Consider the following 18,151-nt stretch of genomic DNA (forward strand, 5'->3'; position numbering starts at 1 on the left):
AAAGATTTGGCACATTGTTACACTAATGATGTAACACATTGATATGTAACCATTGTGGCCATGTGGAAGAGTGTAATCCTTAAGGATGTGTGCTACAGTGTCGTCCTTGTATGGTGGGTGGTGTGCTTCAGTGTCGTCCTTGTATGGTGGGTGGTGTGCTACAGTGTAGTCCTTGTATGGTGGGTGGTGTGCTACAGTGTAGTCCTTGTATGGTCGGTGGAGTGCTACAGTGTAGTCCTTGTATGGTGGGTGGTGTGCTACAGTGGAATCCTTGTGTGGCTTTCCGGTATAGTGTAATCCTTGTGGCTGTGTGGTACATTAATGTCTTTGAGGATGTGTGCTTCGGTATCGTCCTTGTATAGTGGGTGGTGTGCTACAGTGGAATCCTTGTGTGACTATCTGGTAAAATGTAACCCTAGTGGTCGTGTGGTGAATTATTATCCTTGTGGCTATGTGGTACATTGTTATCCTTATGGCCGTGTGGTACATTGTTATCCTTGTGACTGTGTGGTACATTGTTATCCTTGTGGCCATCTGATACATTGTTATCCTTGTGGCCGTGTGGTGAATTATTATCCTTGTGACCGTATGATACATTGTTATCCTTGTGGCCGTGTGGTACATTGTTATCCTTGTGACTGTGTGGTACATTGTTATCCTTGTGACTGTGTGGTACATTGTTATCCTTGTGACTGTGTGGTACATTGTTATCCTTGTGACTGTGTGGTACATTGTTATCCTTGTGACTGTGTGGTACATTGTTATCCTTGTGGCCATGTGGTACATTGTTATCCTTGTGGCCATGTGGTACATTGTTATCCTTGTGACTGTGTGGTACATTGTTATCCTTGTGACTGTGTGGTACATTGTTATCCCTGTGGCCATGTGGTACATTGTTATCCTTGTGACTGTGTGGTACATTGTTATCCTTGTGACTGTGTGGTACATTGTTATCCTTGTGACTGTGTGGTACATTGTTATCCTGTGTGGTACATTGTTATCCTTGTGACTGTGTGGTACATTGTTATCCTTGTGACTGTGTGGTACATTGTTATCTTTGTGACTGTGTGGTACATTGTTATCCTTGTGACTGTGTGGTACATTGTTATCCTTGTGACTGTGTGGTACATTGTTATCCTTGTGACTGTGTGGTACATTGTTATCCTTGTGACTGTGTGGTACATTGTTATCCTTTATCCTTGTGACTGTGTGGTACATTGTTATCCTTGTGGCCGTGTGGTACATTGTTATCCTTGTGACTGTGTGGTACATTGTTATCCTTGTGGCCATGTGGTACATTGTTATCCTTGTGACTGTGTGGTACATTGTTATCCTTGTGACTGTGTGGTACATTGTTATCCTTGTGACTGTGTGGTACATTGTTATCCTTGTGACTGTGTGGTACATTGTTATCCCTGTGTGGTACATTGTTATCCTTGTGACTGTGTGGTACATTGTTATCCTTGTGACTGTGTGTACATTGTTATCCCTGTGTGGTACATTGTTATCCTTGTGACTGTGTGGTACATTGTTATCCTTGTGACTGTGTGGTACATTGTTATCCTTGTGACTGTGTGGTACATTGTTATCCCTTGTGACTGTGTGTACATTGTTACTTGTGTGGTACATTGTTATCCTTGTGACTGTGTGGTACATTGTTATCCTTGTGACTGTGTGGTACATTGTTATCCTTGTGACTGTGTGGTACATTGTTATCCTTGTGACTGTGTGGTACATTGTTATCTTTGTGGCCATGTGGTACATTGTTATCCTTGTGACTGTGTGGTACATTGTTATCCTTGTGACTGTGTGGTACATTGTTATCCTTGTGACTGTGTGGTACATTGTTATCCTTGTGACTGTGTGGTACATTGTTATCCTTGTGACTGTGTGGTACATTGTTATCCTTGTGACTGTGTGGTACATTGTTATCCTTGTGACTGTGTGGTACATTGTTATCCTTGTGACTGTGTGGTACATTGTTATCCTTGTGACTGTGTGGTACATTGTTATCCTTGTGACTGTGTTGTACATTGTTATCCTTGTGGCCGTGCGGTACATTGTTATCCTTGTGGCTGTGTGGTACATTGTTATCCTTGTGGCCGTGCGGTACATTGTTATCCTTGTGACTGTGTGGTACATTGTTATCCTTGTGGCTGTGTGGTACATTGTTATCCTTGTGGCCGTGCGGTACATTGTTATCCTTGTGACTGTGTGGTACATTGTTATCTTTGTGGCCATGTGGTACATTGTTATCCTTGTGACTGTGTGGTACATTGTTATCCTTGTGACTGTGTGGTACATTGTTATCCTTGTGACTGTGTGGTACATTGTTATCCTTGTGACTGTGTGGTACATTGTTATCCTTGTGACTGTGTGGTACATTGTTATCCTTGTGACTGTGTGGTACATTGTTATCCTTGTGACTGTGTGGTACATTGTTATCCTTGTGACTGTGTGGTACATTGTTATCCTTGTGACTGTGTGGTACATTGTTATCCTTGTGACTGTGTGGTACATTGTTATCCTTGTGACTGTGTGGTACATTGTTATCCTTGTGACTGTGTGGTACATTGTTATCCTTGTGACTGTGTGGTACATTGTTATCCTTGTGACTGTGTGGTACATTGTTATCTTTGTGGCTGTGTGGTACATTGTTATCTTTGTGGTCGTGTGGTACATTGTTATCCTTGTGACTGTGTGGTACATTGTTATCCTTGTGACTGTGTGGTACATTGTTATCCTTGTGACTGTGTGGTACATTGTTATCCTTGTGACTGTGTGGTACATTGTTATCCTTGTGACTGTGTGGTACATTGTTATCCTTGTGACTGTGTGGTACATTGTTATCTTTGTGGCCATGTGGTACATTGTTATCCTTGTGACTGTGTGGTACATTGTTATCCTTGTGGAAGTGTGGTACATTGTTATCCTGGTGGCCGTGTGGTACATTGTTATCCTTGTGACTGTGTGGTACATTGTTATCCTTGTGACTGTGTGGTACATTGTTATCCTTGTGACTGTGTGGTACATTGTTATCGTTGTGGTACATTGACTGTGTGGTACATTGTTATCCTTGTGACTGTGTGGTACATTGTTATCTTTGTGGCTGTGTGGTACATTGTTATCTTTGTGACTGTGTGGTACATTGTTATCCTTGTGGCTGTGTGGTACATTGTTATCCTTGTGACTGTGTGGTACATTGTTATCTTGTGACTGTGTGGTACATTGTTATCCTTGTGACTGTGTGGTACATTGTTATCTTTGTGACTGTGTGGTACATTGTTATCCTTGTGACTGTGTGGTACATTGTTATCCTTGTGACTGTGTGGTACATTGTTATCCTTGTGACTGTGTGGTACATTGTTATCCTTGTGACTGTGTGGTACATTGTTATCCTTGTGACTGTGTGGTACATTGTTATCCTTGTGACAGTGTGGTACATTGTTATCCATTGTTATCCTTGTGACTGTGTGGTACATTGTTATCCTTGTGACTGTGTGGTACATTGTTATCCTTGTGACTGTGTGGTACATTGTTATCCTTGTGACTGTGTGGTACATTGTTATCTTTGTGGTCGTGTGGTACATTGTTATCTTTGTGGCCGTGTGGTACATTGTTATCCTTGTGGCCATATGGTACATTGTTATCCTTGTGGCTGTGTGGTACATTGTTATCCTGGTGGCTGTGTGGTACATTGTTATCCTTGTGACCGTGTGGTACATTGTTATCCTTGTGACTGTGTGGTACATTGTTATCCTTGTGGCCGTATGGTACATTGTTATCCTTATGACTGTGTGGTACATTGTTATCCTTGTGGCTGTGTGGTACATTGTTATCATTGTGGAAGTGTGGTACATTGTTATCCTTGTGGCTGGGTTATCCACTGTGTGGTACATTGTTATCCTTGTGACTGTGTGGTACATTGTTATCCTTGTGACTGTGTGGTACATTGTTATCCTTGTGACTGTGTGGTACATTGTTATCCTTGTGGTACCGTGTGTACATTGTTATCCTGTGTGGTACATTGTTATCCTTGTGGCTGTGTGGTACATTGTTATCCTTGTGACTGTGTGGTACATTGTTATCCTTGTGGCTGTGTGGTACATTGTTATCTGTGACTGTGTGGTACATTGTTATCCTTGTGACTGTGTGGTACATTGTTATCCTTGTGGCTGTGTGGTACATTGTTATCCTTGTGGCTGTGTGGTACATTGTTATCCTTGTGACTGTGTGGTACATTGTTATCCTTGTGACTGTGTGGTACATTGTTATCCTTGTGACTGTGTGGTACATTGTTATCCTTGTGACTGTGTGGTACATTGTTATCCTGTGTGGTACATTGTTATCTGTGTGGTACATTGTTATCCTTGTGGCTTTGTGGTACATTGTTATCCTTGTGTCTGTGTGGTACATTGTTATCCTTGTGGCTGTGTGGTACATTGTTATCCTGGTGGCTGTGTGGTACATTGTTATCCTTGTGACCGTGTGGTACATTGTTATCCTTGTGGCCGTGTGGTACATTGTTATCCTTGTGGCCGTGTGGTACATTGTTATCCTTGTGACCGTGTGGTACATTGTTATCCTTGTGGCCGTGTGGTACATTGTTATCCTTGTGACTGTGTGGTACATTGTTATCCTTGTGGCTGTGTGGTACATTGTTATCATTGTGGAAGTGTGGTACATTGTTATCCTTCTGGCCATGTGGTACATTGTTATCCTTGTGACTGTGTGGTACATTGTTATCCTTGTGACTGTGTGGTACATTGTTATCCTTGTGACTGTGTGGTACATTGTTATCCTTGTGGCTGTGTGGTACATTGTTATCCTTGTGACTGTGTGGTACATTGTTATCCTTGTGGCCGTGTGGTGCATTGTTATCCTTGTGACCGTGTGGTGCATTGTTATCCTTGTGGCCGTGTGGTACATTGTTATCCTTGAGGCATGTCGAGTTTGTTAGGTATTCTGTGATTACTGCATTTCGGCAAACCAATACCATCCAGCTGTTTTTGCATTTCTCTCACTGATCCATTTGCGCCGGAAGTTACACCTAGTTCCTGTTCCTGACAACTGATGTTTCCACGAATTTATTATATCCTGTAAAGTTTGACCATCACCTTGTCTAATTGTAGGGATGTTTAGACAGGCATTGTCGAGACATGCAACTGGTTTACCTGTAGTAATGAGACACCAGACACATGTTATTAAAACTATATATTTACATTTCCGGTGTGAATACATTATTTGGTCTAACAAGCAAAATCGACGTTTACAGTCAGTAAACGTCAAGTCTGACAACATTTACCGCTAAACTGGAATAAGATATTTTGCCATTTCATTAGACTTGGAGCTGTTCCATCAGTGAGTAAAGCGTCCAATAAATGACGATTATCATTTTCTTAAAGTAGCGTAAATATAACAACGAAAAACATAGAAAAAACGAAAATAACTCCTGAAATACATGTGGAATACCAATAATTTCAGCATTATTGTTGTAAACATTTTTTTAATAAATCAGTCTCTCCTTATTGAAATGATCAAGGTATATGTATTTCGAACAGCTCATTTTTACAAATAAGTGTTACAGTGCATTTACTATCAATCACATTACAAAGAATTGTGTTGACAAATATCTCAAAATTTTTAACGGTTTTCAAATTCTGCCTGTATTCTCGATATATAACACCTTAATTGATACCTGTACAAATACCTCATATTCAGTCGTGTATGTACTAACCTTCTACAATGACTTCACAAGCGTGCAACATGTCGGAATACTTGGTAATCCTGAGATAGCGTCCGATGGTGTCATTGTAACAGGTCAGGCTCCTCAGTTCCGACGAGGGTACATGAGCTTCGGTGTACTTATAACACAGTCTGCTGTTTTCAAGATGTCCGTCTGCTCCCGTGGCATTTGATTCAGAGATTTCCACTACAAAGTCACTCAGACGGTCTGCTGTTAAACCAAATTAAAAGAAATCACTTGATTTGTATTAAAATGTTTGAAATATTTTTAATCAAGAAATCCATCAAATTCAAACACCCTGTTTGTTGTTTAATTTAAGAAATGTCACATCTCAACTAATTTTCCGTTTTTTCCCCATTTGTTTTTTCATTTTTTTTATATTTATTTTTGTCTCCAAATTTGTCTGAAGGCCATCCACATCATCACCGGATGATGTTTAATGAGACCAGCTGGCATGGTTCCTTTTGTAATATGTGATCCCTTCCGATCTCATCTCGGACTATAGTTTGTTCTGCATGAAGACACCTTTGAAGATTGTTGATATTTTACATATCGTTTCTATATTGTCCTCCATTTCTCATGATTGAACACGAGTGTATATAAAATTCTGTTATTTTTACTACTAACATAAGTTATAAATTTGAGACTCCCAAGTAGTTCTTGGTTCCCCCCGCCCATAAGTTTTCAATTCAAGACTCCCAAGTAGTTCATGGTCCCCCCCTCCTATAAGTTTTAAATTTGAGACTCCCAAGTAGTTCTTGGTTCCCCTCCTCTCCCCCATCCCAAGTAGGTCTTGGTTCCCCCAATAAGTTATAAATTCGAGACTCCCAAGTAGTTCTTGGTTCCCCTCCTCACCCCCCTCCCATAAGTTATAAATTTGAGACTCCCAAGTAGGTCTTGGTCCCCCCAATAAGTTATAAATTCGAGACTCCCAAGTACTTCTTGGTCCCCCCCATAACTACAAAGTCAAAACTCCCAAGTAGTTCATGGTTCCCCTCCTCACCCCCCTCCCATAAGTTTTAAATTTGAGACTCAAAAGTAGTTCCTGGTTCCCCTCCTCTCCCCCCCCCCCACCCCCCACCCCATAAGTTATAAATTCGAGACTCCCAAGTAGTTCTTGGTCCTCCGCATTAGTTATAAATTTGAGACTCCCAAATAGTTCTTGGTTCCAATCCCCCATACCCATAAGTTTTGAATTCGAGACTCTCAAGTAGTTCTTGGTTCCCCTCCTCACCCCACTCCCATAAGTTATAAATTTGAGACTCCCAAGTAGTTCTTGGTTCCCCTCCTCTCCCCCACCCCCTCCCATTAGTTATAAATTCGAGACTCCCAAGTAGTTCTTGGTTCCCCTCCTCACCCCCTCCCATAAGTTATAAATTCGAGACTCAAAAGTAGTTCTTGGTTCCCCTCCCCCAACCCCATCAGTTATAAATTCGAGACTCCCAAGTAATTCTTGGTCACCCTCATTAGTTATAAATTCGAGACTCCCAAGTAGTTCTTGGTCCCCCCCCATAACTACAAATTCAAAACTCCCAAGTAGTTCTTGGTCCCTTCCCCACTCATAAGTTATAAATTCGAGACTCCCAAGTAGTTCTTGGTCCCCCCACCCCCATAAGTTTAAAATTTGAGACTCCCAAGTCGATTCTTGGTCACCCCCATAATTACAAATTCAAAACTCCCAAGTAGTTCTTGGTTCCCCCCCCCCCCCCCCCCCCCTCAATCCCTTTTGAATTTTTTTTTTCTCATTTTTTTCAAAAAGTATTTTGTGTTCAATAAAAAGGAAATAACAGTGGTGATTGTCACATACAAAGAACCACACCATGTCTTGTTACAACAACATTCTATTCAGCCAGACGCTTGACATACATATCAACAATTACAAACACAGATGAGACAAAGACTAACGGGTAACACTATTGACATGAACATGGACATTAAATGTGATTACACGACATCTCTCTTCTTTTTTTTTTTTAACTGAAAGATCTTTAACACTATAACACTAATAATAAAATGAGTTTTATTTACCATATCAAGTGTTTGTTATTTCTTATCATTTAGCACAGTTCTCAGATCAAAAGTCTTTTTATAAAAGCAATACAATGGTTGTAATTCTTAATCACAATGTTCTTGAACTTCGTCAATGAGTAGTATAACATTAAGAAACCAAAGAATAGATCAAAGAACATATAATAATAGAACGCGTATTGGAACATGTCACAGAACACTTGGAACACATCCTGCCAGGAAATCACAACTAAATATTGTTTTGACTAGAACTATAACTGTTTAAGCTTTGTATATGTTAATATTCACTGGAACCAACTGACAGTTGGTACACATGCAGGTTGTGCTTTAGGTCAACCTCGGAGTGTATTGTTGGACTTAGAACTGCAGGACTTGTGATCTCCAGCTTTATATCCTCATCATCCAGTGTAGGTAAGGACTTTGTTACTTTGAGATGCTTCCTGTTCCTTCTGTATTTCTTTCCATCTGATGTCTGTACTACATTGGATCTAGGTGTCTGGTGTTTATCAACTACAGTGCTGTGCGTCCATGTTCTTTCATTACCTGTTTTCATCATGACAGTGTCATTCTCTTGTAATGGTTTGAGACCTTTTGTTGCATGTCTATTAAAATAACTTCTTTGTCAAAATTGTCTTAACTTTAAACTGTCCTGAATCTCGTCTGACAATCGTGGTTTCAACAATGGGGTTGCTGTTGGTAGGGTGGTCTTAAGTTGCCTTCCCAAGAACATTTGTGCAGGTGAAAGGTCAATTCCATCGATCGGTGAGTTTCGATAATCGAGTATTGCTAGGTATGGGTCATTTGCCTTCTTCAGTAGTCCCTTTACTGTCTCTACCATTCTTTCCACTTGGCCATTTGATGAGGGGTAATGTGGACTCATGGTAGTGTGTTGAAAACCGTAGTCTTTTGAGAATTTGGTAAATTCTGGACTCGCAAACTGTGGTCCGTTGCCACTTATGACTTGGTCTGGAATTCCATATTTGGAAAACTGGCTCTTTACATGGTTAATGATAGAGCTGCTTGTCAGTCCTTGTAATTATGAGATTTCAGGCCACTTTGAAAAATAGTCTACACTAAGCAGGTAATGTTGACCCATAAGTTCAAATAGATCCATTGCCACTTTAGCCCATGGTCGGTTTGGTATGTCGTGGGGTATAAGTGGTTCCTTTGCGTTGCTGTTTGTGTGTCTAGCACAAATGTTGCATGTGGCAACCTTCTCTATATCAGTACTCATTCCTGGCCAAAATAGTACTTCCCTTGCACGTGCCTTACATTTGACCATACCAAGGTGCGCCTCATGTATCCGGTCAAGCATTTCTGGTCGCAGAGACTTTGGAATGATCAGTTTGTGTCCTTTGAACATCAATCCATCAATGCAGGCAATTTCGTTGAGATAATTCCAGTATGTCTGAATTTGTTGATCAACTTCCTGTTTGGTTTCCGGCCAACCAGTCATTATTTGTTATTTCAGCCTTGACATCTCTAGGTCATTCTCTGTACCTTCTTTGATAGTTTTGTACTTTTCTGATGAAACCGCTAAATATGCCAACAAATAGAGTTCATTGACAGCAAGATCCTCTACTAAAGTTTCCTCTGTTTCCTCTAGGAATGCCCTTGACAGTGTGTCAGCTACATATAACAATTTGCCTGGTTTATAGGTCACCTCCAGGTCATACTTTTGGAGTGTGAGCAACAGTTTCTGAAGACGAGCAGGTACTTGATACATAGACTTCTTAAATATGCTCTGTAACGGTTTGTGGTCAGATTCCACTTGAACTTTCCTCCCATAAAGGTATTGGTGGAATTTTGTGCATCCGTACACTATTGCGAGAGTCTCTTTCTCTATCTGTGAGTAGCGTTCCTGAGTAGGAGTTAGTACCCTTGATGCATATGCAATAGGTTTACTGTCCTGTATGATTGCTGCACCCATTCCTTTTGAGCTACTATCCACTGTCATTACAATCGGTTTGTTTGTGTCAAAGTATGTCAACACTGGTGCCTTGGTTACCATCAGCTTCAATTTATTGAAACTTTTTTTTCTGTTGGGCTCTCCATTCCCGATGTGTCCTTTCCCAGGAGTTGCCTTAGTGGTCATTTTCAGAAATCCCTTGATATACATCATGCGAAAGAAGCGTCAAAGTGGCACCTGTATCAACTTAATTTGAGGTTATAAGCTTTGCCCTTTTAGATCGTAGCTTTTATTCCGTTGACTAAAACATCCGCCGTGGCCATCGTCCACATGTTTGACATTACTGACTGAAAAACCGGGTGCCTCCATTTGATGGTACCCTGCTCCAATATTAGCTCGCCTGGCGTTATTTTCGGCGCGCGCATTCTGCCTCTCTCGATAGCTGTATTCAAATCACGTTTGTAGTGTCCTGATTCGCCGCAGCACAATTATGCCAATAACATTTACGCCCTCCTCTGTTCCATGGGCGTGTGTTGGTGTTCTTTAAGGGATTTGACTTCTTTTGCCATAGCGCTCTCTTCTACCACAGATTGCAATGTTGTTAATGCGTCCAATTGATTTAATTGCATGACCACTATACGACCTCAGCATGGCTTCAGATGTCTCTAGTGAGGTTTTCACCTGTAATGACTTCAGGGTTTGTTCACATCACTTGACTCAGCATTTTGTTGTTCATGTAACATTTTGTGATTTAATGCAACTGTAAAATAACTTATTATCAATTGATACTTATTAACATGATTTCGGTATATTATGTAAAGCAAGTGCTCCTTAGTTTGTTACAAGCGTTACCTGTATTCGTTAATTCCTATTCTATCGTATCATTGTCAAGGGGTATAAGTTCGACTTTCAGTGACCAATCACGTGCACGTGACAGTCCTATAGAAATGTAGTCATGCGTAGCACACCTGTGAAGTTGAACGGGAGTGCGACCTTATTAGCTAGGTTATTTATTACGGGTATATAAGGCCGGGTTGTTGGAACATCAGGGTCCTTCTCTCTTCCGCTGGAGTCAAAGCAGGAAGGCCTTGTTGATGGTGAGATATTATTGAATAATTGTAAAGCTCAAAGGGGAAAGCGCACTTCGCCAGACGTCCGGGATTGCCACAGTGAACAGTACAGGGGTTTGGCGCGGACGCCGGGAAGTTATTGGCATAAGGGGTAACGCGGACGCTGGGAGCTGGGCTGAAGGTTACTAGGGCGCATAGGAACGTATTGTGGGACGGGCGAGGATGATGGCGAAACGTGTTCCCCCTTAGTTAAGTTGGCCTTAGTTTTGCCAGGGAACTATTGTTATTATTCGACGGCATAACGCCCTAGTTCTCCCTTAGCCGTACTCCCGCTAGTAATAGAGTGTGTTTGTAGTTGTGTTTTATGTAATGTCCGACTCGTAGAGAATATTATATCTTTGTGTGTGTATACGATTTTTGTATTCATTTTGCAAACAAACACGATTACTAAGGACGCCAACTTGGCAGGGAGACGCCTACAGGAGAAATTAACAGAACAATTACCGGAAAGGGGAGATAACCCTTACATTCACTATACAACACAGTCCAATCATCATTGAGTCTGTTTACTGGCAAGTCATTTACCATTCCTACATACAAATCTGTCTCTCTATCATCACTTGTACTGCCATCTGTGAGGTAATTCTCCACCACCTGTACTAACATTTTACTGTTCTTTTTGTTGTACTTTGGTTTCTCACTACGACATTGGCTCGCAAAATAATTCATCTTTTTGCACAGATTACACTTCTTACCATATGCAGGAGATGTTGCTCCTTTGAATTTGTGTTCATACCTACACTTGTTACATTTCACTTCAGTTTTTTCATGTCTCCGTCTCGTACTTTGTGTATTTCTGCTCGTCTTATTCGTTGTTTGTTTAACGATGTGGACCTTGGGGTCCTCTTGACTAAACATACTTTTCAGCTGTTTCTGTGATATTTCGTGTGTCCTGGCTATATCCATTGACTTCTGTAGTGTCAGTTCAGAACCTTCATTTATAAGTTTTTCTCGAACTTTAGCTGACTTGACACCGAAGACTGTGTGATCACGGACGATTTCATCTTCCATCTCAGGAGCATAACCACAGTCTTTAAATAAGACTCTCAAATCTGTCATGAATTGTTCAAACGGTTCATCTTCAGACTGAACCCGGGACTTCAGCCGATACCGTGCAAATATTATATTTGACTTGGGTTTACAGTAATTTTCAATGCCATTGAAGTACGTTTCGAGCTTTTTTCTATCATCTGCGGTTACATTCCATGTAGAGAAGATGTTTCTTCCCTTTTCTCCAACCCATAGCATTAGATAATTTCATTTTTGTTCTTCATTCTTACCAGCAAGTGGTCCACCAAATGTAAATTCACAATGAGTTTTGAATGCTTTGAATGCCGTCGGTAGGTCGTTTGATGACCAGTCCATTTTGGGGTATTTGTCCTGTTCCATCTTTTGACAATGATTTCACTTTATCCCGCTTCTGACACCATGTCACATACAAAAAACCACACCATGTCTTGTTACAACAACATTCTATACAGCCAGACGCTTGACATACATATTAACAATTACAAACACAGCTGAGACCAAGACTAACGGGTAATACTATTGACATGAACATGGACATTAAATGTGATTACACAACAGTGATATGATAATATTTTCTTACCTGAACGGAATCTGTTCTGTATAGAAACCTTAGTGACGCTGTAGAGGCCTCCAAAGTCTACCTGCCACCACTGACCTGTGTCTTCGAATCTGGTGTGCATGCAAGATTCCCCACCTAATTCAGGATCCAAATTTCCATCCACAGCCCGTAATGCACCGTTTTCTTGGTATAAGGATGATTGGATGGCCGTTTTATGAAGTGCTATATTGGCTAAGTTGCATTTATCCCTAAAGACTAGGACAAAATATGAAAATATTAATACTAGTACTGATCAATGTAATATATCGCGGTTGTGCTAGTTTGACATGTCATTATAATTTTGTCGACATCTTATCACATACACCCGAGAAGTCCTGTCGATTTGTGACCGTCTCGTACACTTGTTTGTACCTGTCCGAAAGATTTGTGACCGTCTCGTACACCTTTTTGTATCGGTCCGAAAAGTCCTGTTTATTTATGACCGTCTCGTACACTTGTTATATCGGTCCGAAAAGTCCTGTTTAGTTATGACCGTCCCGTACACTTGTTATATCGGTCCGAACACATTTAAAACTGTCAATCTGTTGTTGAAGAAGAATGTGATTCATCGAAACGTTATATAATTTTCTCTCTAGTGGTGATATGGGAACTATTCTACTTACTTACATATCTGAAGAAAATATTTCAAAATATCGGAAGGAAATTAAAAAAGGCATTGAAAAACCTAATAATGTTTCCTCGTACTTCTGTATATCTTGTAGATTTTATGGTGCATAAATAATTACCTTCAACAACAACTTCACAGAAGGTCAAAGTGTCATCGGAATTTTCGACTGTCTTGGATATTCTAACGAAGCGTCCGATTGCGCCATTTGAGCATGGAACCACGATAACTTCACCACTGTAAGGACGGGACTCTGTGAAATCGTTACACAGCCTCGCATCAAGGAGATGGTCGTTTCCGTCAATAGCGCCGTCTTCGGATGTTTCTACAGTAATATATCCCAGAGGTTTACCTAAAAACGAAAATAGGCGAAGTTATCTTCATTTAATAAAACTTTTTATTTGGTATAAACCTATATATCGAAATCATGCTAGTTATGTTATCAATTTTCTTCTAATTTCTATGACTGCTTAAAATATACACAACATACAGTTTCTTTTATCTATTCATAGTTAATATAAATGGCCATTGTTTATGTAGAAATGAAAAAAAGTAAATTGTGCGAAATGTGAAATGTATATAATAAGCTAAAAGAGGACCTGAATATTTGTAGGGACATAACATTGTTACCAGTTACTTTGAAAGTGTTTGAAATGCTATTATTGTAAAGATTACTTTCAGTTTTAGACTCCGATTCGTTTCCAAATAAACACCAATCGGCATACCAGAAAGGATTATGCAGTTTATATACATCGTTTAATCTCAAAGAGTGTGTAAGGTATAACTTGGAGAATGGTGAAAATACGTATGTCAGTTTTTGAGATGGTAACAAGGCCTTCGACACGGCATGGCACGCTGGACTACGAGTCAAACTTTACATTGCTTTAGAGTTTCTCAGGACTTCGTCAAACTTAGTTATTTGTCAATATTACCATTAAGCCTCGACTATCACAAATGCGGAGGAAAAGGCCGAATGCATCGTCCAGTCTTGAGAGTCTGGGTGTCGGTAGTCACAGCATTTTTGTTGCAGTGTTAAAACAATTTACCTGTTGTTAAGCCGTTTACGTCACACAGGGCCAACATGCGATCCTCCCCGAAGCGGCCAACACCGAAATACGACCACGGTATAAACGACAAATACACAATAACGGTTTGTACGTCAGTTCAAACAGTCCACAACAGGTTAAAAACCTACCAATCGAAAGCGTGGTGTCCATACCAGTTTTGTTGTGATACCCTAACTCGAGCCAAATTCATCGTAGCTGGTCCATACGCTAATGGAAAAAATGTCATGTTTTCAGATAATTCGCGATGTTGTTTCCAACGCGGTGACGGAAGGTGCGGATTGTAAATGCGACAAAGACAGCGATTTGCGTCGCAGGATGGCACCGTTTTGGCGGCGGATGCGTAGTGGTTTTGAGCAGTATTCCAGCAGGAAAGAACGCCAGCACACATCAGTCGCGTCAGCAGAATAACGTTAGAGTGACCATCTAAATAGTAAGATTTGTCTCTAGTACAAGAATGTTTGGCAAGACGTGAGTGAACATCAAAATGGGCCGTCAGACTAGAAGAAAACGATTCAAGCCGTGCGCGATGACGGAACATTTCTCCCTGAATTATCCGCCAGTGACGAGTTCCGTGCGAAGTTTTTTACCTCGTAAATGCTGGGCTTACCCGTTGCTAGTAGTGGTGCATTTGTAATTGATTCGAACGTTCCGTTTTACGCCGAGCATAACTAATTGAACGCAAACATTTGCAATTAATCAGCAGTTCTACCCATCTGTTTTATTAGAATGGAAAGGGAATGAATATTTAATCACGCGAAAAGTAGCATCACATTTTCTTATTTACATGTATGCTTGTTTACATAGCCAAGGACAGCCAAACCCAGATGCTTGAACAATGGAAAATATAATGCGAGTTTTCATAACATGACAGATTCCTTGTTACTAGTACATCAACATCGGCCAGCGACAATGGTCATTAAACAACCAATTAAAGTGATGTTATTGTATATAATTTAATCTTTAAAAAAGTTAAGGAAGATGAATGCAAAATATTCCGCGGTTCTCGTCAGCTAAATCAATATTGTAGCACTCCAGAAAATTCAATATGACAGTAACTCAGGAGCCATGTTTACACACGGTGTAACCTGTCATCCATACATACTAACAGCCGTTTTGATGTTATTCACTTTACATAAACATGTAGCAGTATAAGCTAAGGTGAAAGCCAACCTAAATTCGTGCGATCCTGGTAATAAAATAGCAAACGCTGAAATATTCCAAAAAGAAATATCACTGATTCTTTGAGCCTTTTACTGTCTCAGAAACATATTTTGGGCAGCGTATAACACCTTTATCAATAATCGGGATACATGTATGTACATTACTATTATTATTGGAAAGCATCCAATACTTTTTTTTCGAATCGGATTCATTTTAATTTCTGCAAAACATCCTGTGATAAAGTATTTTCCGGAAACTTACTAACATCTCTACTTATTCGTACAAAAATAAACTACAAGCAAAATTCAAATGTGTTATTATTCAATTCTCAAACGAAACAGCGTTTGTTCTTTATAGCTGTTAAATTTCGTTGGGTTAATATTTCGCAGTTGTACCGTATGAGATTTCGCACATGTCTATGAACTGGTTTCCATATATACAAGCATAGCAGATAATGTTTGGGATTTTCATTGACTGTAAACATGTTCATTGAGTATTTAATTTTTATTTTCTTTGACTGCGTAAATTCCTCCATAATATAACCAACTACACAGTATGTTTCAAAGAAGAATGATTGTTTAGTTAAAAAGTAGTTTTGATGAAACTACAGACCACAACGACATTTACACTTTTCCAGCGGTTGAGCCGTGAAAGCATATCTATACTTACCATTACCAATATTGTTTTGAATAGACACATTCGCTATCGTGTAGACTGATCCTAGATCAACCTGCCACCATTGATATCCTGTCTCTGAGGTAGACATACAGGTTGGAGGATTCACCTTTCCGTCTACAGCTCGCGAAGAAGCTTGCACGGTCGAGGACTGGCTAGTTGGTTTGTTCAATGCAACGTTGGAAATGACCCGGCTGGAAAAGCTACTGACTGAAAAAACTAATAATCACAGATACAAAATATTGTGCATCTGTCTAAATCGATACCTAATGAATTTATGAATAACTTTATCTATCTAATTATAGATATGTGTGTCAGGTCAAGTCTTCTCTTGATAGCAAATATCATACATCCTTTATAAAATACTAATATGCCATAGTCGAAGGACTGGAAAATAGACGTTCAGTACGCGGCAAGCGAAGAAAGACAATGACATATAATCGAATCCTCAAGATCCCGAACTCGTATATGTCGAAGACCCCTTGAATTCGAAGCATTTCTTCGGTCTCTGTGTCACACGAAATATTCGAATTCGCTTAAGTCGAATATTCGGTTATCTCGAAGTTTTCCCATGGTTCCTCCCGAGTTCGAGATAACGAATTTCGACTATATATTAACAAGTTCAATCATCGCTATGTCGTTTTAAAGGCTGATCTTTGTATTAATTAACATAATTAGACATGCTCGAAACTAATAAGTCACACTAGTGTGAGGACGAAATGATTTACTTTATTGTCAACTAAACATGCAATCCATCAAATCAGCATTTGTTATCAGATGTATCACATATTTTTTATTGGTATGGCGTCCGTCCTACGTTAAGTTTTCTTTGTCCGGAGGTCTCCTTTTTCAGACTTGGTAGGCTAAATCTCCATGACAAACGTTTTCTTTAAAGACAATTTGTTTTGATTACATCTTGAAGAGTTGGTTGTTTTCATAATGTTAATATCGTCCGGAGATCTCCTTTTTTTTTTAGTTTTTAACCGATTTCCCTCAAACTTGGCAAACTTAACCGTATGACATAAAATTGTATTTTCCTGAACTGCAGTTCAATTGTACCCGGAACGGTTAATGTCCCTTGTTTTGATGATGTTAATATTGTCCGGATATCTTCTCTGTCAATTGTGAACCATTTACTCACATCGACCAATCTATCTTCACAGCAGTTTGATTTAATTATCTTTGAAGAAATTATTGCGCTTTTTCAGCATTTAAATTTCGTCCGGGTTTCATGATTTTTTGACCGATTTCTCAGACACTAGGCGCTTTATAACCATTACATAAAATGTTCTTTCTATACAATGGTATTGTTAATTAACAATTTTGGAACGGATTATTACCCCACACCCTAAACTAACCCCACCCACCGTTTTTTCTCAACACATTTCTCTCGGTCAAATATCTCCTTCAATATTTTTCAACCAGATTCTTTGAAACTAAAAAGGCTATATAATTCACAATTGTGGTATGAACAGAGTATTGTTTGGTTAACAATAAAAGATTAATGTTTAGTTGACAATGTTCAAGTTATTGTAATTAGCAATGCGAATATCTTTGTTTGTTTAGCAATCAAAAGATTATTGTATAGCAGCTTTGATGTCAATAGAGTTTCGCCATCAGATTATCAGAATATTCACCATTGTCTCATTTCTCTTTTTAGGTGCATTAGATATCGATATAAAACAAAACCAATGTAAACTTTGGTGTTTCTTTTTAATGACGAGGCATTAATTATTGTAAATAACTATTAAACACGTATTCATAACCCAAAGCCTTACATTGAAACTGATTTCGGAAACACTACATGTTAAATATGGTTTAGCAAATATTTAATTGCAATGCCAACGTGCGGACTGTAAATCACAGTTGTGTATGTCCTTACCTGTGTAACAGCAACATATCATTATGAAAACTGTCCACCATGAAGGCTTGGCCATTTCCGATAGACGCCTGTTCACTGTCATTACTATCACTAAAACGATGCCTTGCCTTTTATCAACTGTGGCTTTTAATAACGGGTTTCTTTGTTTTCAATTGAATGCGAAAGATTGATATTGGCTACTTAAAATAAAATATTTAGCAATCATGCTCAATTAGTACACCATCAGTTTTTCTTTTACACTCGGTTTGTGGGTTGTTTGGTATGCTTATTAATAATCTTTATCTCTGTATGACTAGTATTG

The 18,151-nt window shown here is 39.5% G+C and overlaps 1 protein-coding gene across 1 annotated transcript; it reads right to left on the reverse strand.

Annotated features, from left to right (window-relative positions):
- Positions 1 to 4,971: 4,971 nt before the first annotated feature.
- Positions 4,972 to 17,932, reverse strand: LOC132544953 (uncharacterized). Its single transcript, XM_060208618.1, has 6 exons — positions 17,860 to 17,932; positions 15,969 to 16,187; positions 13,187 to 13,417; positions 12,423 to 12,656; positions 5,738 to 5,956; positions 4,972 to 5,174 (listed from the first exon to the last, which is right to left on the reverse strand). The coding sequence occupies exons 1-6, from the start codon at positions 17,930 to 17,932 to the stop codon at positions 4,972 to 4,974; spliced, it is 1,179 nt and encodes a 392-aa protein (XP_060064601.1).
- Between the last annotated feature and the right edge of the window lie 219 nt (positions 17,933 to 18,151).

The sequence above is a fragment of the Ylistrum balloti genome, unplaced genomic scaffold (assembly GCF_031769215.1).
Source record: "Ylistrum balloti isolate Yb309-2 unplaced genomic scaffold, AGI_CSIRO_Ybal_v1 Utg369816, whole genome shotgun sequence".
Classification (NCBI taxonomy): domain Eukaryota; kingdom Metazoa; phylum Mollusca; class Bivalvia; order Pectinida; family Pectinidae; genus Ylistrum; species Ylistrum balloti.

Coding starts and splice junctions, on each gene's coding strand:
- LOC132544953 (XM_060208618.1), bottom strand. CDS start 17,932: ATGACAGTGAACAGGCGTCTATCGGAAATGGCCAAGCCTTCATGGTGG. Junction 12,657..13,186: donor CTGTGAAGTTGTTGTTGAAG/GTAATTATTTAT, acceptor ATTTTGTCCTAG/TCTTTAGGGATAAATGCAAC. Junction 5,957..12,422: donor ACAGAACAGATTCCGTTCAG/GTAAGAAAATAT, acceptor TTGGTTTAACAG/CAGACCGTCTGAGTGACTTT.